General features: G+C 36.7%; 1 protein-coding gene across 3 annotated transcripts in view; it reads right to left on the bottom strand.

Moving 5' to 3' along the window:
- The window catches only part of UBE2D3 (ubiquitin conjugating enzyme E2 D3), a 37,945-nt gene that overhangs the window by 1,927 nt on the left and 10,683 nt on the right, over positions 1 to 25,335 (bottom strand). For all 3 annotated transcript variants that reach the window (XM_049885620.1, XM_049885618.1, XM_049885619.1), the window contains 5 exons: positions 11,727 to 11,790; positions 11,604 to 11,635; positions 6,087 to 6,164; positions 3,963 to 4,068; positions 1,568 to 1,661 (listed from right to left, as the gene is read on the bottom strand). In XM_049885620.1, the coding sequence (XP_049741577.1) occupies positions 1,568 to 1,661; positions 3,963 to 4,068; positions 6,087 to 6,164; positions 11,604 to 11,635; positions 11,727 to 11,790 (374 nt within the window). The remainder of the gene's footprint in view (positions 1 to 1,567; positions 1,662 to 3,962; positions 4,069 to 6,086; positions 6,165 to 11,603; positions 11,636 to 11,726; positions 11,791 to 25,335) is intronic.

The raw sequence follows: 25,335 nt of genomic DNA, 5'->3' as shown, positions 1-25,335 counted from the left end.
AAAAAATTATCTTAATTCTAGACTTTGAGAGGAATGCAGAAGTTACGTGGCCCTGAGTATTACCAGAAGAGAAAATGCCTTTGAGACTTAAGACACAAACGGAAGAGTTAAGACACTGGGAGAGTGATAAGACAACAGTGGTCTTGAATAGGAGGTAGGTGTGAGTTCTATGAGTTAATCAGAACTACCTGGGTTACTTTTCAAAAGTGTGGTGAATTGGAGTTAATAAGCCTCACCAGAGACGTGCTGAATGGGAATTGCTAGGAGTAGAAACCGGGCATCTTTGTTAAAAAGGTCAACAGGTAATTCACGCAAAAGTAAGGTTATTACTGAGGAAAATCACTAATATCAATAAATGCTATCAAGTTTCTCTCCAAATTATACCCATGCCTCAAGCTACTTACCCCAACAAATAAATACCTTAACAAATGAATCTGTGGCCAAGGACACAGGAGACATTTCAAATTTACATTTACAGTTTGAACTTAAAAAAATATGAACTAGCTTCATTTCACACCAAGACTTAAATGTAGGTCAACTACTTTTCTTAATTTTAAGAAATACACATTCTATTAATAGTTATCTATTTAAGGATATCCTCTGAAAAAGCTACCACTTAAAACAGACTTCATTTACATACAGGGAGCCACAAAGTATAGCTGACACTAGTGCATGCTTGTCAGTAATAAACATTTAGCTTAGATGCTTAGGCTTAAAAGTGTTTTTCCTTACATTACTACCTACTGGCAAAATTTGGACTATATCACCACACTCCACATAATAGTGACTGAATATAAAAGTCTAAGTTAAAATTTAAATATCATGGTAGTTTGGAAAAAATACTATTTTTCCATTTCTTACTACTACTATAAAATTTCTTTGCCATGCAAGAATACTTTCAAGCAGTAATAACTAACTGGTACACTTTCAAGCTAAATGAGAGATCAAGCAGTTAAATAGTTTTCAGAAAACTGACAAATCTGTTACCTTTTGTTAGTTAATACAGTGCCTTACAGCATGCAGCACTCAAGTGCTGGCAGTACCATGAATAAGCGCACCAGAGTGCAGATCCTCTTACCCTACAACATAGCGTATTTCTCTGTCCACTCTCTTGCTAACCTATTGTACCTAATTGAACAAGTATACTTAGCATTAATTATAACATACGGAAGTTATATTGGTGAAGTTGAACATAAAGATAATTCAAACACTTGAGCAATTTAGATCAATTTTACAACTGTACCAATATTTTTCCTCAAAATTATAATCAGGGTAAAGAAAAATTTCTTTCTTCTCCAAAACTTGGTAAGAATTTAAGAAACAGTGTTTTAACACACTATGAAAATAAAACATCTCAAGGGGGCTAATTCACTGTTACATAAGCTAAAACCTAGCGATTTTTTAAACCACATTTCAATAACTAGCTTTCTGGCACATTTTTAACTATAATCTTACCAGAAATTAGCATCGTCTTCTTGACATTGCCGCAACTTATAGCAGAGCATTAACCTAGCTCATTAGATAAGACCATTTTTTATGTTATTTCCTTAAACTATTTCATACTTACTTATCTCTGTCTGTTTTATAGATCCGTGCAATCTCTGGCACTAGGGGGTCATCTGGGTTCGGATCACATAGCAGTGAACAAATGGATAAAAGAACTGCAAGAAAGCAAATGTCTATTTATCCAACATCAGGCATTGGGGTAAGTAAAAGTTATCAAAGAGTATTTTAAAACTCAAACATCAATCCTCAAAAGAAATGTTATCAGTTTGTATCTTAACTTCCATGAGATAAAGCTTTACAGAGATTTTGCATTGCAGGAGAGAAGTTCCTGGTATACAATTAATGCTAAAAACTGAGCTTTACTGGCATCAAGCCCGGAACCAACTAGGTATAAAACATTGCCAAATTCAGGAAGTTCTAAGGTATCCAAATGATGGCATATTAGTTTATTCCTTATTTTTAAAATAGGTAGGCAGTGTCAGAATTTAAGGAATCAAAAGTTAAAGAGAATAAATTTTCTTTGTATGGACAGAAAAAAAAAAAAAAACTTTAAGAACATCTAGTGAACACCTATGCCATATACTATTCTTACCTATAAGGTATGATAAAATACCTACATTCTGCCCTGCCCTGGGGAACTTTCTTACAAAATCTCAAAAATTTCCCATTAATGTTCTGTCTCCTTGAATTTATAGTGATCCACAGTGGTATGAGATAAACCTTATGTGTAAACAGAAGCTATTATTTCCAAGCCAAAAAAACCAAACTTGCTGCTGTTGGCTTAATTCTGACTCATAGTGACCCTAGGACAGCGCAGAACTGCTCCAAAGGGTTTCCAAGGCTGTAATCTTTTTGGAAGCAGACTGCCACATCTCCTGCAGAGCAGCTGGTGAGTTCAAAACACCAATCTTTCACAGTTAGCAGCCAAGCGTTTAACCACAGTGCCACCAAGGACCCCTTATATCCCCACAAAAGTACTGGTTAAATGGAACAATGCCTCCATCTGTCCAGCACTAAGTGAACCTTCAGCTCCATTTCTTAACCTCACTTGTTCAACACACCAACTCAGAAGATGTCAAGTATCATGAGCCATACACTGCATTCAGTTCATGTAAGGGGTTATATAAAAAAGCAGTATCGTAAGAGACAAAGCGATTCCACTTAAAAAAATTACAACATTGACAGTGGCAAATATAATTTTAAATCTAAGTATATGTGTATGTGTGTGCTGGGGGAGAAGCAGATAAAATATTACAGAATAAAAGAGACTTAGCTATATAGTAGCTCAGAGAGCTTCAGTTTTGACTGCCAGTTCAATGAATTAGCAAAATATACCTGTCAAAATAAGCGGTTTAACAAAAGTTTCAACCGGCATACACAGAAATATGTGCTGCAGTATACAGCACTCCCCAAAATGATAAACACTTGGAATTTCATATTTAGGTATGAGGGCCTGATGTGAAGAGAAACAAGAAACTAGAACATATCCAAGATGGGGAAAAGCAGACCTAAAATTCTGTCAAGTTTTCACACTTGAAAGAATTAAAGCAGCATTCCCTGTAATTGTCCCCCTGATAACAATTCTAGTCAAATACAAGTTTGAGAAATGCTACGAAGCCTCTCAAGGAGATTCAAATGCATTGTATAAGCAAATATCTGAAACACTACCACAATCGGCAACATTAAAAATGTATTCTGTGTACCTAAAGAACGCTAATACCAAAAACTGAACATTGTTAGAAGGCAGACCTCCTTTCCCAGTTAAGTAGTTTTGTATGTGGGTGAGCCTATTTGGAGGTTAAAAAAGACATAAAAGCCATTGGAAGTCATTCAGAAAAGAGAGATGGGGAATGGAACTTCATCTGCTATCCGGGATATTCACGGGAGACTGGACAACCCATCAGACATGTCACATAATGGATCCCTATTACAAGTAGGAGATCAGAATTGACCTAAGAGACCTTTCCAAATCTATCATTTTAGACTGTTACTAGGTAGGAACAACCTACTAATCTAAAAACAAACACAGGAAGGCAAAAACAGAATATTTTCTACAATGGAAACCTCAAGATTTAAAAACTAGTCATTAAGTTTAGCTATATTATACCATTCTAGCTAAAAGGCAAACAAGTAAGCAAGTGAGATGTGCAAGTGGCTTAGGATCGAAAACGGTACAGAAATCTATTAAAATAAACTTTGCTGTATTTGTAATAAAAGTTAACTAAGGCAAAATAATCACCCACCACACATACCAATCTGAATTTTAACTTCTTCCCACAAAATCGCTAGTCAATACTGCTAAAGAAGCAAAATGATATAAATTACTTCTTATTCTCCTTTCCCACCTCTTACCGAATAGTTGGCAAAAAGACAAGGCTCAGATAAGTAGGTCCAAAAATGAAACTCTTTGATTAAAAAATCAGTGCACCTCAAGACTTTCTTTAAAAGTATTTTACCTTTAGAAATAGTTAAAGCAGGAGACCACTGTGATCTTAGAATATCGAGACAAATGCTGCCATTACTGTTAATATTTGGATGATAAATTCTTGTTGTAAATGCAACCTAAAATAAACAAAAAATCTTTATTTTTCCCAAATAAAAACAAGCATTCCTAAACTTAAGACTTTCAGCAAGGCTTAAAAAATTAAGTCACAATTTAAGAAAATCAAACAGCCAATACGTAATTTATATGCATAAAAACAAAACAGCAAAAATTGTAAAAACTGGCTTTAAAATTCCAACCAAAATCCCACCAGGCTCACTCTTTTTAATTTAAATGGAAAATATGACTTTGGGCAAAGATTTCAATATCAATGATATGGAATTAACGTTGGCCTTATTGAGTACTAAAGAGCAATTTGCAGAGTATTTAAATACCTTCATTCCAAAATAAAGGAACTTCTGAGTGTAACCAAAATTTACAGACCAGGTCATTAACTTTAAACTATCATTAAGTACATTAGCTATGTGTCTGAATCTGTGTTTCCAGTGTATATAAAGCACAAATTTGAGTATCACGAGAGTGTTTCATCTAAAGAACTGTTATGTTGCACCTGTAACATGACTGTGATGAGAAATTCCCAAGACATTTATGGTGTGCCAATGTCCTATGTCTATTACCGTTTACAATTATTCACATTGGTGAATTTACGTTAATAGCTCTGAAAAGTCAAAGACCATGTGCTTCTGAAAAAGAAATGATCTTTGATAGTTATGAGAGAGGGCAGAGGTGGAGATGGAAAAACACTAAATAGACAACAGATAAGTGATAACTTTGGTGAAGGGTAAGACAGTACACCATATTGGGGAAGCCAGCACAACCTGTCCAGGCCAAGGTCAAGGAAGCTCCATAGGTACATCCACATTCCTGAAGGACCGAATTACTGGCCTGAGGGCTGTTGGGACCATAGTCTTGGGGAACATCTACCTCAACTGGTGTAACATAAGTTTATAAAGAAAATGCTCTATAGTCTACTTTGGTGACTATCATCTCGGGTCTTAAAAGCTTGTGAGCAGTCATCTAAGATGCTCCACTGGTCTCACTCCATCAGGAGCAAGGGAGAATGAAGAAAACCAGACACAAGGGAAAGATTAGTCCAAAGAACTAATGGACCACAACCACCACAGCCTCCACCAGGCTGAGTCCAGATGGTGCCCAGCTACCCCTACCGAATGCTCTGATGGGGATCACAATAGAGGGTCCTGGACAGAGCTGGATAAAAATGTAAAAAACAAGATTCTAAATCATGAAAAAAGACCAGACTTAATGGTCTGACAGAGACTGGAGAAACCCTGCAAGTATTGCCCCTAGACATCCTTTTAGCTCAGTAATGAAGTCATTCCTGAGGTTCACCCTTCACCCAAAAGATTATACAGGCCCGTAAAACAAAACGAGACTAAAGGAGTACTATAACCCAGGGGCAAGGACTAGAAGGCAGGAGAGGACAGGAAAGCTGGTAATAGGGAATCCAAGGTCCAGAAGAGGAGAGTGTTGACATGTCATGCGGTTGGTAACCAATGTCACAAAACAATATGCGTACTGTTTAATGAAATGCTAGTTTGTTCTGTAAACCTTCATCCGAAGTACAATTAAAAGAACAAAAACAAGACCATGTGCTTTTAATACCCATAGACCAGTCACCTCAGTGAAGAGTAACTCTGATTTTTGATAAATTTATTCAATTATGTATGTTAATCCGAACTTCAGCCAAGTCAAAATGATTATGGTCCATCTAAACTGCAACATGAACACAGTGTTTGTAAATATGCTGAAGGTGAGCACTGGATGTTTATTATGTACAAGACACTACGGATAATAATCCAAATCTGTATAAGCACAATAAAGTAACAAAACAAACATCCACACAGTATAGTTGAGCCCTCCAACTCTAAGGATAAGGCACATCTTACACCATTTACAAAATTCAAATCTAGGTCCGGCTCTTTTAACTAAACATCAAGTATCAGTATTAATGGATCAGTGAACTCAATTCAACATCCATATTCAGACTCAATTTCTAAGAATGTTCTGAGATAAAGCGTAACATCTATAATAACAGGCTTTGGGGGAAAATACTTGCCTTAGGTGGTTTGAAGGGGTAATCTGTAGGAAAATGAATTGTCAAAAAGAATACACCGCCTTGATACGGGCTGTCATTCTGTGAAGAGAAAAATCTACTTAACTGTGACATTTAAAACACTGCTAAATATTCTACACAACATTCGTTTTTTAAGCACTTCTCTCTAATAACGAGTCCAAATTGCTCCTTTACACTGCAATGAAGAATTTAAATTATTCCAAAAAAAAAAAAAAGCTCAGTTCAAACTAATGGAAAAAAAAAAACAATCTAAATTTACTATATAGTACTGAACCCCAATTTACTTAGATTTCAATTTACGTAAGTCATCAAAGAATATTCAAAAAATTACTAGAAACAGGAGTGTACTAGATTCTGATTCCCATGAAGACAAAATGTATACTTAGCAAATAAAGTCTATGCTCAGTATTATGTATCAACCCATAGTTTGAAAATAAAAGCTTATATTTGTAAAATATTTCTTCACACTATAAGCCAGATATGTGCAAATAGCTATGTGCAAATTTGCCCACTGGCAGCAAATCAAAATGCTATTTCAGGTTCAGACACAACTACTACTCCCAGCAGGAGAAGCAGAAGGGTAACAAAATAGGTCTAAGGAAAGTTTTAATTCTCGCCCAGATCCCCGAAATTTTAACTTAAAACCATCAAAGTTTTTCCTTCAAAATCATACTGAATTATCCATAGAAAATTAATACGAATACAGGATTATTAAACTTCGGGGGAAAAAAATCTAGGACATTTGCATTTCCATTTCAACAAATATAAACTTTCAAGCTATAGCAGTACTTCTTCCTCTTTGCTAATTTGCTGAGTACAATTTAAGAAACCCCTTAATATTATACAATGATAGTATGTTAGTATAAACTAACATGAGGAAAACAACGTACCAGAAATTTTACATTTTAATTTAGCCAATACCAAGAAATATGTATCACTGTTCCATTTTACCAATGAATATAATGTACTTAGTGGTAACAACTTAGTCAAATGTATAAATGAGAAACGATTCAAACAAGATTCTTCTGAAAACTACTTAAGATGACAATGATAAAGGAAAACAAAGACAAAAGATGCTGGCCTACTCAACAATTTTCAAATAAGAGTTATGAATAACAAATTATGAAATTGCCTGCCACCGAAGACATGCTTTAAACATTACATACTGAGTATGAGCACAGAACACAAACCTTTTCATGATGCCCATTCAGAGTGGCAGGCAAATAAAAACTGGGGCTACCTCAAATAACATACAGTTTTACAAAAAAGGTTAATACTGAAGATAATCTCCAACATTAAAGCTGTTACAAAACCCAACTCCAAAAATTCTGTTTAAGCTTTACTTCCTAGCTTCACAAAATCAAGTGCTATATTTGGCTGCTTTTGAATACAGACAATCCAATGAGATTTAGACAGTCCAAAAAAAAAATAATAATAATTTTTTTTTTTGTTGTTCTGTAATGAACCTACTGGATGAAAAGCATTTCAATCTTATAATACAAAAATTCAGCAAATCAAAGACATAAAACTACAAGATCCGGAGGTAATCTAATTAGGCCATGTAAAAAAAAAAACTGAAGCATTCAAATTTATTATGAATTCACAGCAAACAAAACACACAAACAAGAAGGAATACTTTGATCAGTGATGTGACCAGAATCTAAGAAATTGAGAATTTATATAGGATCTCTAAATAACCTTTTCCTCTGGTTTTGCTCCCATCAGTCAAATTTGCTCCTTCTCAGTCTCAGTGTCTGTACTCCTTCCCTATGGCAATCACAAAACGTTGCGTGTTCCTACAAATCCATCTTCTGCCATATAAATTCTATAACTCTCAAATCTTTCTCTAGCTCAGTTATTCACTCCAGATACACACATTCAAATGCCTACTGAATATTTCTATTTGGGTGTCTCCAATTCATTTTTCCTGTCTATCTGTAAACTATTCAAAGCCATAAACCAGGAGCTCATCCTTAATTTATCCTGTCTCATCTCCTCAAAGTGGTTATCAAATTTTAAAGACCCTTAAGATCTCCTGAATTAGTCTCCTGTTCATTATAACCACTGCCAGTACACCACCTTAGTTTAAGATGTCACTACGTTTTGACTACATTAGGGCAATGGCTTTCTACTGGTATGCCTGCCTTCACTCTGGCTCCCTAACAGTGCCCAATTTATCCCTCACTCTGATGTTCAACACAGAAGTTACTCCTCCGTTTGATATCTACCATAACTTTCAAGATAAAGTCTAAACTCCTAAGCTTAAGCACCAAAAAACTCAAAATCAAACCAGTCGCTACTGAGTCAATTCCAAATCATGGAGACACCACGTGTATCAGGGTGGAACTGTATTCTGTAGGGTTTTCAATGACTGATTTTTCAGAAGTAGATCACACCAGGCCTTTCTTCCAAGGTACCTCTGGGTGGCCAAGCTTTCAAACAAGCTGAACACTTTAGCAGTTTTGCACCACCCAGACCAAAAAAACCGAAACCAAACCCAGTGCCATCAAGTCGATTCCGACTCATAGCGACCCTATAGGACAGAGTAGAACTGCCCCATAGAGTTTCCAAGGAGCGCCTGGCGGATTCAAACTGCTGAACCTTATGGTTAGCAGCCATAGCACTTAACCACTACGCCACCAGGGTTTCCACACTACCCAAGGACTACACAAAATGCTTTATGATCTGGTTCCTACTAATCCATTTAGTTTTACCTTCTACCTCTACTCTAGAACATACACTTTACTGCTATAAATTAAGTAGTATGTGGGTAACTCTAACTCAGTCTTTTCTTCCTATTTGCCTACTAATCTATTGAGTCGTATCTTCTATCTCTACTACAGGACATGTCTTCACTGTATATAAAATAAGTATTACATAGGTAATTCAGTTTTTTCCTCTTATTTCCCCAGCTTGGAATACTTTTTCCTATCTGCTTACTCTAATTCCCACCCACATTTAAGGGTTGACCTTAAGCGTACATAAACTTTTTAGAAAAATAAAAACACCTCTCCCTTCAGTCCAGGCTGCTTTTTGCCCTTCCTTTACAGCTCTTTATGTACATACGTACCATTACCCACCACATTTATAACTTATTTACTTATATCTCACCCTTCTACTAGACTACTAACTCCTTAAAAAGAGTAAGGTACAGAAGGAAATAAAGTTTGCATGTATCTTCAGCCTTTGCAGGGCATGACATAACATGCTTAACATAAAAAATAACCCAATGGATCAATAAAATAACACCTGTGTACCAATTATTTTACTTCAAATGATTTTTGTTAACTGACTCTGCTCAGGCTGCCAAAGGTTACATTATTCAGAGTGCTTTCTTCTGTGGCTGTGTCATAGACTAGGTGGAAGTTAGTGTAGTTCTCGAAATAATTTCAACATATCTCTTTCTGCCAGTTCCATTTCCAATTAAGGAAAATTAAACATGTAAACATCAGCAGTGATAAGAAAGGAAGTTAATTTCTCTTCATTGCATCATTCATATTGGGAACTACCTTTAATGTGGTACAAAAAAACCCAAACAAATAAATGTAAAAAACCACTTAACTACCAGCAATCCATAAATTTTTTCCAAAGGCTTAATTTTTAATCAACATTTGTGCTTGCAAAGTATTTTTTAAAATTAAAACCAAACAATTTTGGCCTCGTAACTAATGATCATTTCCCAAGCACATTCCACCAACACTGTGCTGAAAATTCTATGCGTAATTTTTTCAGATGCAAGAGTATGAGTAAAAAATAGCTACTCAAGTAAGTACTTGATTGACATTAATTCTGCAGTCTGCATTATTAATGCTGTTTTCATAAATTAGGGGCTATGTTCCTGAGAAAGTCAGGAATCTTTAATTCTGTGGCACTGCCATCACTTTAATTGATCTGAGAAATACCACAAGGTAAAAGTAATTTTCTTACCATCCAGCTTTCCTAGCAAATCTGCACTTTATGCTACCACTGACTCTTGGTCGTAACTGCATGCCATACAGGGTGAATACTCACAAAATATTTACCTAATAATACCATGATGCTTTGTCACAAAGATGTATTCAAAAACCAAAATTATTACACAGGAAATGATGGACTTCACAGTAAGAGTAACAGTTCATTATTTACAAGCTGGCATCTAAACTTGTATGTTTACTTATGTAAGATAAGGGCCCAGTCAGAGGGATCTTATGTGAACACTGCCAATTTTTTAAAACATTGTATAAGCCAAACTGGTTAAGCCACCCATTAGTTAACTCTATGTACTAGAAATAACTATCCTGTTACTAAATTAGATAAAAGCACTTTAAACATTAAACAAAATAAAATTTAAATCATACAAGTATGTCTTGAAATAACTCGAAATGCACAATCAAGCCTTTGTAAATTTTATTAGGATAATTCAAATTATTAAACTGAATTACCCAACCCTTATTTGACTTAATTTGACTCATAATCTCCCTACTGTATGTCATAAAATTTCACTTCCTGTAAGTCAATTGCCCCTGCTATGATTTTTCATAAATTTCTTCCACTTTGCACTTCACTGACATATCCCTTATTTCTCATCTCACTAACACTTGTTTTAATTGTCTGTCTCCTCCACTAGAGTTTAAGTTCCTGAAGACTGAGAGGGTTTGTGTCTATTATGTTCACTTTGTTCTTAATGCCTGGGAACACAGCAAATGCTCACATTTGTTGACAGGAAAGAAAAAAAAAAAAAACCGAAGTGATCACTATCAAAACTGCTGAATAAATATTGCTGAACCCATCCCAATGGCACTTCTTCTTAATGACCATTGTCTCTCCTCATACATTACTGGCATCTGGAGATAAAACCACCAAAACCCAAAGAAAGCAGAACGTTTTCAATAAGAATACACATGTAACTAGAAGAGAAATCCTAAAGAACCTTCCAAGTCAAAGAAATGTTAGGCATCGTTCAAGATACAGTCTTATCCCGGATGCTTTACTGCGCTCTAATTCTCTTACATGGTATCCATAATTCTGAACATTCGATTACCCAGCACTCAGTTTTTTAATCTACCCAGAATAAAAAGGAATTTTGCTATATTCAAATTATCACTTTCTATCTAAAATATTCAAATTTTCTATAATACTCAAGTGATACAAAGAATTAAACACCTGACTCATGGTAAGATCACAGCCAGTAAATGAACTGGCTCTATAAATAATAGGAAGGTCCGTGACAACGCTTTAACATTGCTATGAAGAAAAACTGGATTTAGGTCAAGAGATATTTGGTATATCATGGAAATGCTACACTCTAGAACCTGAATACAGGGACATATATACAGTACATGTAACAAATGATTAATTCATTAAAATGTCATGCTCTTTTCAAAAAGCAGTATAACCATGGCATATCCGAAACAGAATAATTACTACATAATAAAATTACCTAGACTAAATTAAAAATTACAACCAAATCAACAACGGATTTTTTATTAAAAGCAAAATTTAAAAATTCTTAATACTTACAGGTCCCATAATTGTGGCTTGCCAATGAAACACTAGAGAGAAAAAAAAAACTCTTGTTATTATTTTAAAAATACATAAGCTCTTTTGAAATCAGCCATAAAAATCAACTTGAAAGTTACTTACTATCATCCCCAACTGGACCTGCAGAACATTGTGCTGGAGGGTCACGGGCCAAATCACTAAGTTCCTACACCAAGACAGAAAATGATAGGTCACATAAGCTTAATAAAAAACACAAGCAATCAGAGAGTCAACTGCTTCCAGTAATGTTTACTCCATTCTTTAAGGGACATGCAAATTACAATTCACATTAACAATACATTTCATTAGGAGCTATAAATCATGAGTAACTTTAGTACGGTGCTTGAAACATGGTAGGCATAGTTGCTTAATGGACATATACTGAGACTCATAAAAGTATATACAGACATAAACATTTCTTAATTACGTAAACACAAATAGTTGTAATCAGATACTTTCATAGCCTAAAAACTTAGGAGAAGGCAGTTTTCAATATCCAAGTTGCTGTATTTATTGAATTTTCTGACCATCTCAGAGGCCATCATTTCCACTGTCTTAAATTCTTTGTTCTTCCTGAACTATACTTCACTCCCTTAAACTACTGACCCCCTTCCCACTTGAGAGCTGAATGCCCTTTTGAGTTTAATCTAATTCCCTCAACTTAATCTAGTATTTTCCTTAACATCCATTTTTAACTATTCTTAAAATTCTAACTCTGAAAAAACCTACCTCTCTAAGTAGGAAACAGGTGAGTTTCCTTTCAGCAAAATAAGCAGTTTCCACAATTCCACCTGGACTAGTATTTCCAAGAAATATTAACCATTTCATGATTCATACATAAAATGGACAATTTCGTATGAAAAAGAAATAGTTTCTTTACTAGGGGTTTTTTTTTTCCCCCTAACTTAAGATGACATAGGTCCATCCTACCAATGATGCTGTCTACAATCATCAAAAGCTAAAAATGAGATAAGACCAACATTAATACACTGCTGCCTTCAACATTTTCAAATTCATCTGTAAATTCAGTCTATGGCACACATCAGTTAAGAGCCAAAACCAATTTAAAAAAATTACAACTAAGCCCAAGAATTGTTTTAACTTCTTTCTCCCTTTGTCTAAAATGTGTAAATAACAGAAAGAATGTTTGGGATTCAGTTTGAACAACAAAATAGAACAAAGAAACTGGAAAGAACTTATAATGTACAAAAGACTACATACTAAAAAGCAAAGAAATGGATACCTAAATAAAAAAGATACAATAAAGGATTTAACCAATATCAATACATCTATAATACCTCCAGACACAGTGCTCTCCTCCCTCATTTAATACACTATGACAATTTATTCCCTATAAACAACCATACCCCAAAAAACAAACCCACTGCCATCGAGTCGATTCTGACTCATAGTGACCCTACAGGACAGAGTAGAACTGCCCCATATGGTTTCCAAGGAGTGCCTAGTGGATCTGAACTGCTGACCTTTTGGTTAGCAGCTGAGCTCTTCACCATTACTCCACCAGGGTTTCCCCTATAACTACAGGAACTGGATTAAGAGGAAATACATTTCCAAATATTCATCTTCTTCCAACTCTCATCTTTGCTTTCCATTGCAAAGTCAGAAATATAAAATACAGAATATTCAGTAAAAGCCCCCCCCCCCCCGCAAAGTATAGAAGAACAGGGAGGAGTTAAATATCTCAATTTAAATTCCAGAATTACCACCCTGTGGAAGAATGTAGAAAATAGTATCATTAACACGGGAAATAAGAAAGCTATGACCACTACAAAAGGAAAACAAATTGCATCACACACACACACAAACACACACTTTCATTTGGAAGTTCTGGAAAAACCAGATATTAATACTTTTCACTTTCTTTGTATCACTGAGTAAACAGCTCTAATCTGTATATGATATACATGAAGGATGAAAACATTTTCATGTCCAGCCATGTATTTATTAAAACATCAGCTACTACGTCTAGCCATGAAACATCAGATACTTGACAATAGGAACGCAAACTTAAGATTCTCATCCCTCAAGTGTTAAAGAGATTTTATCATGTTTTAAATACATCAATTATAATCATCACAGTAATTTAAAAAAACCAGATTTCAAGAGGCAGTACAGAGCATTTGAGCTGATATCCAAAAGGATTCTGACAAAAAGCATACTATGCAAGGACACAGACAAGGAAATATTAAAAACGGCATTAATTTTCTAGGAAATATCAAATAGTCTTGGCAAGAAAGGGCTAAGAATAAACTTTATCAATGTTAACATGTTCCATGAATCCAATTCCAATACACAAATACAAAGTCTACAGCTTTTAATCTGCTGAAAGTTAAAACTATACATAGATATGAAAAACCAAACTTGGTAACTTCAACAAATTTAAAGGTATCCCTAAAGTGACTATTTACCCTTGTTGCCTGGAGGAGTCCCAGTTTTCACCAACTGTCCTGACATGCCACCTGGCTTAGCCTTTGATTTATTCTTTCAGGAAGGTAAGGTTGTTGTTAGGTGTTGTCGAGTCAGTTCCTAATCACAGCAACCCAATGTACAACAGAAACACCACCCAGTCCTGTGCCATCCTCATAATCGTTGCTGTGTTTGAGCCCATCGTTGCAGCCACTCTGTCAATCCATCTTGCTGAGGGTCTTCCTGTTTTTCGCTGACCCTCTACTTTACCAAGCATGATCTCGTTCTCCAGGGACTGGTCTCTTCTGATAGTATGTCCAAAGTACGTGAGACTAAGTCTCACCATCTTTGCTTCCAAGGAGCACTCTGGTTGTACTTCTTTCAAGACAGATCAGGTTCGTACTTTGGCTCTCATAGGCTTGTTTTAATTTTCTTCAGCTTCAACTTGAACGTGCATATGAACAATTGATGTTCTGTTACACAGCTGGCTCCTGGCCTGGTTCTGATTAATGATATTGAGCCTTTCCATGGTTTCTTTCCACAGATGCAGTAGATTTGATTCCTGTGTATCCCATCTGGTGAAATCCACGTATAAAGTCGCTGTTCATGTTGCTGAAAAAAGGTATCTGTGGTGAAGCCATTGGTCTTGCAAAATTCTATGATGTGATCTCCGGAGTCTTTTCTATCACCAAGGTTATATTTCCCAATTATGAATCCTTCTTTGTTCCAAACTTTCGCATTCCGATGCCAGTAATTATCAATGCATCTTGATTGCATGTTTGATCAATTTCAGACTGCAAAAGTTGGTAAAAATCTTCAATTTCTTTATCTTGGGCATTAGTGGTTGGTGCATAAATTTGAATAACCATCATACTAACTGGTCTTCCTCGTAGGTATACGGATATTATGCTATCACTGACAGCACTGTACTTCAGGACAGATCTTGGAATGTTGTTTTGACAATGAATGTGATAACTCTTCAATTTGTCATTCCTGGCATACAGTAGACCATATGATCATCCTACTCAAAATGACCAACACCAGTTCATTTCAGCTCACTAATGCCTAGGATGTCGATCTTTATGCATTTCATCTTTGCTGGCTTCCAATTTTCTTAGATTCGTATTTTGTACATTCCATGTTCCAATTATTTCCTATATTCTGATTACAGATAGGCAGTATTAAACCAGTTACCGTTTAGTCCATTCAGACTCATAGTGACCCCATGTGTGTCAAGGTAGAATGTGCTCCACATGGTACAGATGCCCTGGCCTTTCTTCTGAGACACCTCAGAGTGGTCTTGAACCTCCAACCTTCTGGTTAGCAGCTGAGAGCATTAACCATTTTCACCACCCAGGGACTCTGAGGCAGTTATTCGCTACATTAAAATAACCTAGAATGGGTATATCAGACCTTCACTTTGTATACTTCCACATTCTGCCTTGGCTCATCTATTAATGTGAAATGCATGTGCAGTAAACAGCTAATACATGATTAAACCTGAAAGATTAGCAAAATCTTGTCTCGTTTTCCCCGTCCCTTTCTGACGAATGGTAAACAACACTTCACCTTTAGGGGCAGCACACAGGATTCACCGGTATTACAAAGCATGCCTAGATATGAGGGCCTCGTTACCAACCAACTTCTCCAACCTTGGGTGGTAATTCCAACTCATGACAATCCCATTTCTTTCAGAGTAGAAGCACACCATAGGGCTTCCTTGACTGTAATCTTTATGAAAGCAGATTGCCAGGCCTTTCTTCCACGGCATTGCTGAGTGAGTTCGAACCACCAACCTTTAGGTTAGTAGCTGATTGCTAACTATTGTGCCACCCAGGAACTGCAAGTGGAATCAATTAAGCAGGTACATAAACAAGTCTAAAACAAACAAAAAAATAATAATTAAAAAAAAAAAAACAAGTCTAGTGAGGGGAAAAGGACAGGCTGGAAGCAGATCTGAGTCATTAGTACACAGATGGTATTTACAGACATTAGACCGGGTGACAGCACCTTGTGATAAAGTATACACAGAGAAAAAGACCCAGGAGTGAACCCTGGAATAATTCAATATTAAGAAAGGAACGAGTAAAGGAAACGAGTTTCTTTCTTTCATGAACATTAAGTGAAGGAAAAAAGGACTTTAAAGAGGAAGTGGTAAGCAACTATGTTTAATGCTAACAAATTAAATAAGATGAATAAAAGACTTCGCTACCAAAAGCAGTGCTACGGATTTATAGATCAATGAGATAATAACAGACTTCTATAAAGAAGTTTCTATAGTCAGAGAAGCTGGACTATATGAAGAACGGCGAATTAGGATTGGAGGAAGACTCATTAACATCCTTCAATATGCAGATGACACAACCCTGCTTGCTGAAAGTGAGGAGGACTTGAAGCACTTACAGTGAAGATCAAAGACCACAGCCTTCAGTATGGATTACACCTCAACATAAAGACAATAAAAATTCTCACAACTGGACCAATAAGCAACATCATGATAAACGGAGAAAAGACTGAGGTTGTCAAGGATTTCATTTCACTTGGATCAAGCAATCAGAAGACGCATTGCACTGGGTAAACTGGCTGCAAGAGATCTCTTGAAAGTCTTGAAAGAGATCTCTTTAAAGTCTTGAAAAGCAAAGATGTCACCTTGAAAACTAAGATGTGCCTGATCCAAACCATGGTGTTTTCAATAGCCCCATATGCGTGCGAAAGCTGGACAATGAATAACGAAGACTGAAGAACTGACGCCTTGGAACTGTTGTGCCGGCAAAGAATACTGAATATACCACTGACTGCCAAAAAAGAACAACTGTCTTGGAAGAAGTACAACCAGAATGCTCCTTGAAAGCAAGAATGGTGAGACTGTGTCTCACATACTTTGCACACGTTGTCAGGAGGCATCAGTCCCTGGAAAAGACATCATGCTTGGTAAAGTAGAGTGTCAGCAAAAAAAGAGCAAGACCCTCAATGAGATGGACTGACACAGTGGCTGTAACAATGGGCTTAAGCATAATGATTTTGAGGATGGCACAGGACCGGGCAGTGTTTCGTTCTGTCGTGCATAGGGTCGCTGTCAGTCGGAAGCAACCTGAAGGCACCTAACAACAACAACATAAAGACAAAGTAGGAAGAAGAACTACAGGAAATACTTGTTTCTACCTTATGATCAAAATGTATGTTAGGAAATGGCCAACTGTTTAGGAATGATCAGTCTAGACACACTTCACTAAAAACAAAACAACTATGGGGGAAACTCTGTAGGGCAGTTCTACTCTCTCATAGGGTCACTATGAGTCGGAATCGACTCGACGACACTGGGTTTGGTTTTTGGTTTTTATGGGGTAAATAGACAGCAAGAATTGTCCTGATACAGTCTGTCAATTCACTTCTAAAATTCAATAACAAACTGCTTATAAGGTTACCAAGGAAGCCAGAGATTATAGAACTCACAATTTTAAGATCTAAATCATCAGACCTTTATGCCTGCCTATGTAAATAATTTACCCTCCTGTGTTTGACATACTCAAGAATGAGAGAAAATTAATTCCAAACACTTGATTCTTATCAGCAGAACTTACAGAAACTCCTATCTGAGTCGGTTTATTAAACTGTGTGGTTTTAGTTTTTTAAAAAACCTTACATACTAAACAAAATTGAGCCAAACCAGCTTTTGAAAAATACATCTTCCAGTATAAAAGAAATGTACTGGCAGCTTGAATCCAAGTATCCATTATTGAGCAAGTGACTTCTTCATAAGTCAGAAAAATCTAATACAACTATTTGCAATCTCAGGATCACCAAAATCTCTATCTATTACAGGGGCAATCCACTTTATCATCATCTTAAGGCACATACCACAAGTCTTGTAGGTAAGGATCAAGCACCGTCTAACTGATACGAACAAAGAATTCTCCATGTTCCAAAACTTACCAAGTTTTACTGTCTAACTGGTCATCAAAAAAAGATAAAAGAGACTAAAGAACTTATACAGCTTAATTCCCTGTCTGTAAGTCACACAACCATCCTAAAAAGTCTTTTTTAAGCTTACAGCATCAGTTTGGAGTCTCACTTTTAATCCAATTTAGACCCACTATTTACTAGGCCAAAATAGGAATGCTTGTTTGTGTACGGTTTTTGAGAGGAAATGAGACTTAAAAGCGCTTTGAGACACTAGCTCGCACATAATATATTAGGCATTCAACAAGCAGACCGCTGCAGACTACCCATCTTGTAGGCAAAATTCCTGGATAGGCTTCCAATTCATTCAATTACTAGGCTAGAGTGCTTCATGAATACGCTACCTTTGCATTAAGTCTTTAGTACTGCCTACTAACAAATCCTTAAATGCTTAGCTGTCTATGACATAGTCATCTAACCTTTAATAATACATTAATAATTAAAAGAATGTTTGCTAATAAAGAAACCATGGTACTTAAGTTGAGCTATAGAGTATTATCAGTATTTGACCATTTTTTAACTATAGAAACTACAATTTCATGTGATTCTACCTAAAAATAACAATGCTAAGTAAATTCAAGTATTACTGAAAGGGATTAAAAAAAAAGTTGACAATGAATCCAAGTTTCTTACATTCATCTACCCCAAATCATCTATAATATGCTTGGATATTGTAATAAAAAAATCTGGTAGTTATTTCTTAATAAAAACCAATTTAATGATGGTTGATCTAAACAAAATATACAAGAATCATGTTGAAACAATTTATTACACAGGAAACCTATAAAGTTGACCTAGAAAAGATCAACATACTACTTTGAATTATGAAGAATGTAAGAAAGTTTTTTCTTATACAGAAAGTGAGTTTTTTTGTACTCTGTTATTTATGAATCACTAAGCCCTTAAATGCTAGAAGTATCATTCCTTTAGAGTGAGGGTATAATTTCAGCTAGTTAGTGCTGAATTTTAGCTCTTAACTCCTATAATTTCAGGCTTTTGTTACAGTCAGAATCTTTCAAATGCCTTCTTTTCCAAATTTCCATGACCAACATACCTATGAAGTAATAATTAAAGGTCTAAAATTGGGCCAATAAACTTACAAACTTTAAAAACGACTTTAAACTTTACATAGAAAAATTAGTTAAGTATTTTAAGGATCAAAATGGAAGCTCTCTCTTAGGATTAAAAATGCTATTCTAATTTCACTTTTCTTTCTTGCTCTTTAAATAGTGTCCCCTGGGAATCAAGTTGTGACCAGCACTTACCTCTGAGCTATCAAATGATTCACATGACATTATTACGTCCAGAGGACAAGCAAATAAGATACGAAATCTAAGAATATCTTAACAGGGAAAAAAACGCAAGGAACAATGTAAGTATCTCAGACGCTGCTGTATCTAACATTTTGTGAACTCAATAAGCCACCTTACCCATATTTTCAAGGAACTACTCTTCCCTTACTCCAAACATGTGATTACAGTGTTGGATGATGGTTAGCCATGTTAACCAATTACTCAGACAGGGCTATCTTAGAATTCTCTTCCAACCAATCTCAGTGATTGACTTGAGGGGTTAGAAAGCAATCTAAGCCCAAAACAGACCTTATCAATTCCTCCCTTCTGAGACTTCCCAAACTGAAGCTGGAAGGGATGCTCTTCCATTTCTAATCAGGAGCTTTAAGGATGTGACCCAGAGCGCTGCTGACAGGCATGTAACCTGGAATTACATAGTGAAGCCAAAGAAAAAGAAACCACAGAGTGGCAGAGATAACAAGGAGCTAATCTGGAATTCATACGTGCAATTTCAGATCCTGAGATTGTACTGCGCCCTGGTTCCTACAACTATTCCTTTGACAGTTAACTACTCCAATTTCCTTCTACTTAATTTCCCTTATTTGATATGGTCTTGCCAAAAAAGGAAAAAAGGGGATGCCCATTCTAAGCAGAGTGCCACCTGGGCCCATTACCAATTATGTAGAATATTAACCCACTAAAACACAAAGTATGTCTTTTATTGACTACACAATGACATTTGACTGTGTGGATCATGAAAAATTATGGATAACACCGCAAAGAACGGGAGGGAACTCAACAACTTAACTGTGCTCATGTGGAACTTAGACCAAGAGGCATTCGTTTGAACAGAACAAAGGGATAATGCATGGTTTAAAATCATGAAAGGTGTGAGTCAGGGTTGTATCCTTTCACCATAATTATCCAATCTGTATGCTGAGCAAATACTCCGAGAAGCTGGACTACATGAAGAACATGGCATCAGGATCGAAGGAAGACTCATTAACAACATGCAATACACAGATGACACAACCCTACTTGCTGACAGCAAAGAGGACTTGAAACACTAATAGACCAAAGACCACAGCCTTCAGTATGGCTTGCGACTCAACATAAAGAAAACAAAAACCCTCACAACTGGACCAATGCACAACATCACGATTAACGGGGAAAAAAACTGAAGTTGTCAAGAATTTCATTTTACCTGGATTCACAATCAATGCCCAGAGAAGCAGCAGTCAAGAAACCCAAATGCAAATCTGCATAAAGAGCTCTTTAAAGTATTAAAAAGCAAAGATGTCACCTTGAGAACTAAGGTGTCCCTGACCCAAACCATGGTATTTCCAACAGCCTCATATGCACGCAAAAGTGGGAACGAAGAATTAACGTGTTTGAATTATGATGTTGGCGAAGAACACTGAAGAATAGACTGCCAGAAGAATAAACGCTCTCTCTCAAAAAAAGAGTTGCAAGGACGCTCTTTAGAAGCAAGGATCGCAAGACTTCAACTCTCATACTTTAGACATTTTATCAGGAGGGACCAGTCTCTAGAAAAGGATATCATGGCTGGTATTGTAGAGGGTCAGTGGAAAAGAGAAAGAGCTCTATGAGATGGACTGATACAGTGGCTGTCTAACAATGGGCTCAAACATAGCAATGATTGTGGGGACGGCACAGGACCGGGCAGTGTTTCTTTCTGTTGTATATAGAGTTGCTATGAGTCAGAACCCACATGACCGTCCCTAACAACAAAAAAACACAAAGTAATGCCTGAGTCTTCCTGAAAGGCACGTAAGAAATCTAAATGAAACAGTCTCAAAATTAAACAAGGGGTAACACAGAGAAAACATGTGCCCTTTCTAGTAAATAGTTAACTTTCAATCTAATCACGGAAACCAGAGGTTACTTTAAGTCCATTTCTAAAATGAAAATGTTGTATTAGCTACATTCATTTATTTGCTCATATGAACACTTCGTTTTCAGTTATCAAACATGTCAGGTCCAAAAATGCCAAGATAAATAAAAACATGATGCCTCCCCCAACAGAAGGAGTTAATTAGAAGTAGGCAGAAGATAAATACAATAAACCACATTTTAAAGCCAAATCTTTAGAAAAGGCATTCAAATGCTATTTGAACCCTGAAAAGGTAAGCAATTTGGCCTGCGTTTAAAAGCGACATCTGAACTAGATCTTGATGGAGTAAGGAGGCATTCATCAAGGGAAGGGGGGGAAGGAGGACCATTCTAAATATAGAAACTCCTTCAAGAAGTCAGGGCTGTTCGTAAAAATTGGCTTTGAAGCAAATACAGTTTGGTATACCAGAGATACAAAGTGCCAGTAAGGGATCAACAAGGCTGGAAAGACTGATCAGGGCTTCATCTCTCAGAGCCTTGAACGTTATACTGAAGACTATCCCAAAGGCAATGAGGAGCCACAGTTTTTAAGCGGTTAAGACAAATCAGATTTGGGTCTTTGAATGTACTGGCAGTAGTGCACCAGAAGCGATTCTGTAGCTTTTGGTTTTAATTATTATGTCATATCCTAAAAGCGCTTATATACCTGTATACTCGGCTTCATCAAAATGTAACATTTTCACTATACTTCCTTCAGATTTTAAGAAATGTTGCAGATGAAAACAAACTTCTCCCATGTACTTTCTAATCTGATTTCCCTCCTCCTTCCCTCCTAGAGGTAGGAGCCCTGGTGGCACAGTGGTTAAGAGTTTGGCTGCTAACCAGAAGATTGGCAGTTTGAATCTACCAGCCGCTTCTTGGAAACCCGACAGGGCCGTCCTCCTCTGTCCGATAGGGTCACTGTGAGTTGGAACCAACTCGAAATCAACAGGTTTTCCCTCATGAGGTAACCCATTACCCCAAATTTGGTTTTTATCATTTCTAAACATTTTCAGAATGTTTTACCTATGAGCCATGGTAGCACAACGGTCAAGCACTCAGCTGCCTGACAAGTTGCCAGTTCGAACGCACCCAGTGGCTCTGCGGGAGAAAGACCTAGCAATCTGCTCCTGTAAAGATTATAGCCTATAAAACCCTATGAAGCAGTTCTACTCTGTCACATGGCTTGCTATGAGTCAAAATCAACTCCAAAGCAAACAACACCACTGTACACATACTTGTTAAGAACACGGCATTATTTTGCAGGTTTTCAAATTTTAAACTGCATAAATCTACATATATAATTCAGAAAACTGGCTCTTAGCCCTATTTGTGAAAAGAACTTCTAGAATCTGATAAAGTATTGACCCTCTACCTTCAATACGGGCATAACTCACATAAGATTTTACTTATTTTTGTGAGATGTCACAGACGCTGCATATTGTAGGAATACCTACTACAGAGGGCAGGTACATAAATAACTGTTACAAAGCTACAGCAGTAATTCAGGTGAGAAATCATGGGCTGAGTCGACGTCAATAAAAAAGCACAAAAAGTGAGCATTTATATCCTCACGTAAATGGGCTATATCGTCATTTTACATTACAGCCCCTTACTAGGGAAAGGAAAGATTATGAGTGCAAATTTCGACATAGTGAGCTTCATGATGGACAGGAGAACGAAGCTATTCTCGTAACAGCTACTACTATCATGTAGTAGGCAACTTGAAAAATACGTCTAGAGATAAGTTTCAAGAAAGAAATGTTCCTTTCTCAACAGGGTGGCCTTGCATCACAAGCTCATTTAGATCAAATCCGATACAGTATTTGGCAAATTGGAGAAAAAAAAATTCAATCGCACCAGCCCAACTCTCCATTCCACCTGCTCAGTAAATGCCCCAGAATGAACAAGGTATGGAAAACTGGTGTTTTCTCAGGATCAGGGAGTTACCTCATCACTATCCATTGATAGTCTGCGTCTCACTAAACTTAGGGTAAGTCTACTGTTGTTTATTTTTCAAATGACATAAACTCTAAATGAAAGGCAACTGAGAAAACAATGATCTGTTCCACTGTAAGAGGAACCTATTCACTGGACTTGAGAACAATTTTCCAATAAAGCACCAACTCAAGGAATCCTCAAAAGTAATTTTGTGTAGGGTTTTCACCTTATGAAATGACTTTGGGCCCTAAAAATTTTAGACTTCAAGAAAAAAAGCAATTTATAAAAGTATTTGAAGAATTGCAATTGTCAGCTCACTGCTTCCTAGTAGATGAAGAGGAACAGTGGCAAGTAACAACAGCTCACATATGGTAAACCTGTTAAGTTTTCATACTCTGCTGACCAAGTGGAACAGCATTACTCAGGTGGTCTGGTCTAGACAATGAAATATGGAAACAGCTGGCAGGGGAGTGTTACTGACACACACTAGGAGTGAAGGTTCCACCCACCTTGAAGGGACACTAAGATGGGTTAAAGACACAATTAGAATACAATGTCAAGAAACTACACTGTCTATAAAAAAGTTAGACCTTTCTTTCCCATGATGTGTTCTGGGGGAAATCTCTTTTAGGGTCATCTTCCCCTGAATTGCTCCTCTTAAAACTTCCTACAGCTGGCTATTGTGAGAAGCATTTAGGTCTGCTGCCACTGGGAAACGTGCTTCTGCTTTCCCTTTAAAAGCTTATACAGATCCAGGGGAGTAACAGACCAGTGAGACCACTCTCTCATCGAAATAAATGAGATCCTCAAAATTCACACATGGTTTAATTCACCTCGCCAGGTTAAGAGATTACACATGAATTTGGGATCAAAGCGCAAGATGGCGAAAAACAGATTTCACATGCCTTAAGTGTCTGCGTATTTCTTGAAGGCCTGGTGAGCACCATAGTAGAGAAAGAGGCAGGATTCGGGGCACTTGTTCATCAACCAAATCATTCTGAATGGCAACCAATAGGTACAGCCTAAGCAAGTGAGTGTTCTTATTTGGAGGTACATGAATAAACAGTAATGGGCTTGACCACTTTATTTTGGAAGTCTTCCTTCCTGGCATTAATAAAGCCTATGAAAAAATTTATTTTAGGAAGATCTTTGTTTTAATCTCGGTGGGATGAAGAATCTCTTTAACAATTGATTGTTGGAGGTAAAATATGAAAAGCCTGGGGAACACTAGCCTAAATGTCTGAATATACTGCTAAATATTTCTCTGCTTCTCTCTTTCTCATCCAACAATGCATGGTGCTAGCAGTTAAGCGGTCAGTCACAGACTATATTACAACGAACAGACCAAGGTACCAAAAACATTGAGGGCCCAAACGTTACGTTAAAAAAGTATGAAAAATGATCCTTTCCTTCAAAGAGCTTGCAAATTAATTTGTAACAGGAAAAAAAAATTTTTTTATGAACAGGAAAGCTACAACCCAGCCAAGTTAGATCAGCCTCTAATATGAATTATTTAAGCATCCTGCTAAATTAGACACATTATCTATGTCAGATCAACATAACCAAAAAGGCAACACTTACAAAAACAAAAGTTCTAACATCAACCCTGCTACTGAAGTGTAACTTCGCCAACTGCCTTATTCCAGTTTGTTCATTCCCCAAGGCTTGCCAAAACTTAACTCAGGTGATTACAGCAATAAGGTGAAGTTTATGAGTACCATCCTCAGGTACAATAATTATCAGCACTGTGTTCCACAACCATTTTGTTACTCGATCTCAGCCATCTTGTACAGCATCACACAAAGGTCGTAATGACGATAAAATAAGGCAGTACAGGCCCATTTCCCACTAGCACTTTTGGGAAAATGTAAAAAGCTCATGCCACCAGTGACATGCGAATTCCTTGCATTTTATTTACCAGTCCTTTTCTTTCAAAATTAAATTTTACTTGAATGTTAAAGACAAAATTTGTATGACCACGTAAATCAACACTACTAAAGACACCCCTGTACCTCTGAAACTTATACTGAACAACTACATATTAAACACTACCTTGGGGCTGAATGAGATGAGGGCATGAGGTAGGAAGCAAGGTGAGTAACAGCCTTTATAAATACTTATGAGATAAGACTTACTCCTCGAAGAGCCTTTACAACCTATTAAAATATAAAAGTATATACATATCCAAATTCAGTAAA

This window comes from Elephas maximus, chromosome 5, assembly GCF_024166365.1.
Source record: "Elephas maximus indicus isolate mEleMax1 chromosome 5, mEleMax1 primary haplotype, whole genome shotgun sequence".
NCBI lineage: Eukaryota > Metazoa > Chordata > Mammalia > Proboscidea > Elephantidae > Elephas > Elephas maximus.
This window is presented reverse-complemented; position numbering and strand designations above follow the sequence as displayed.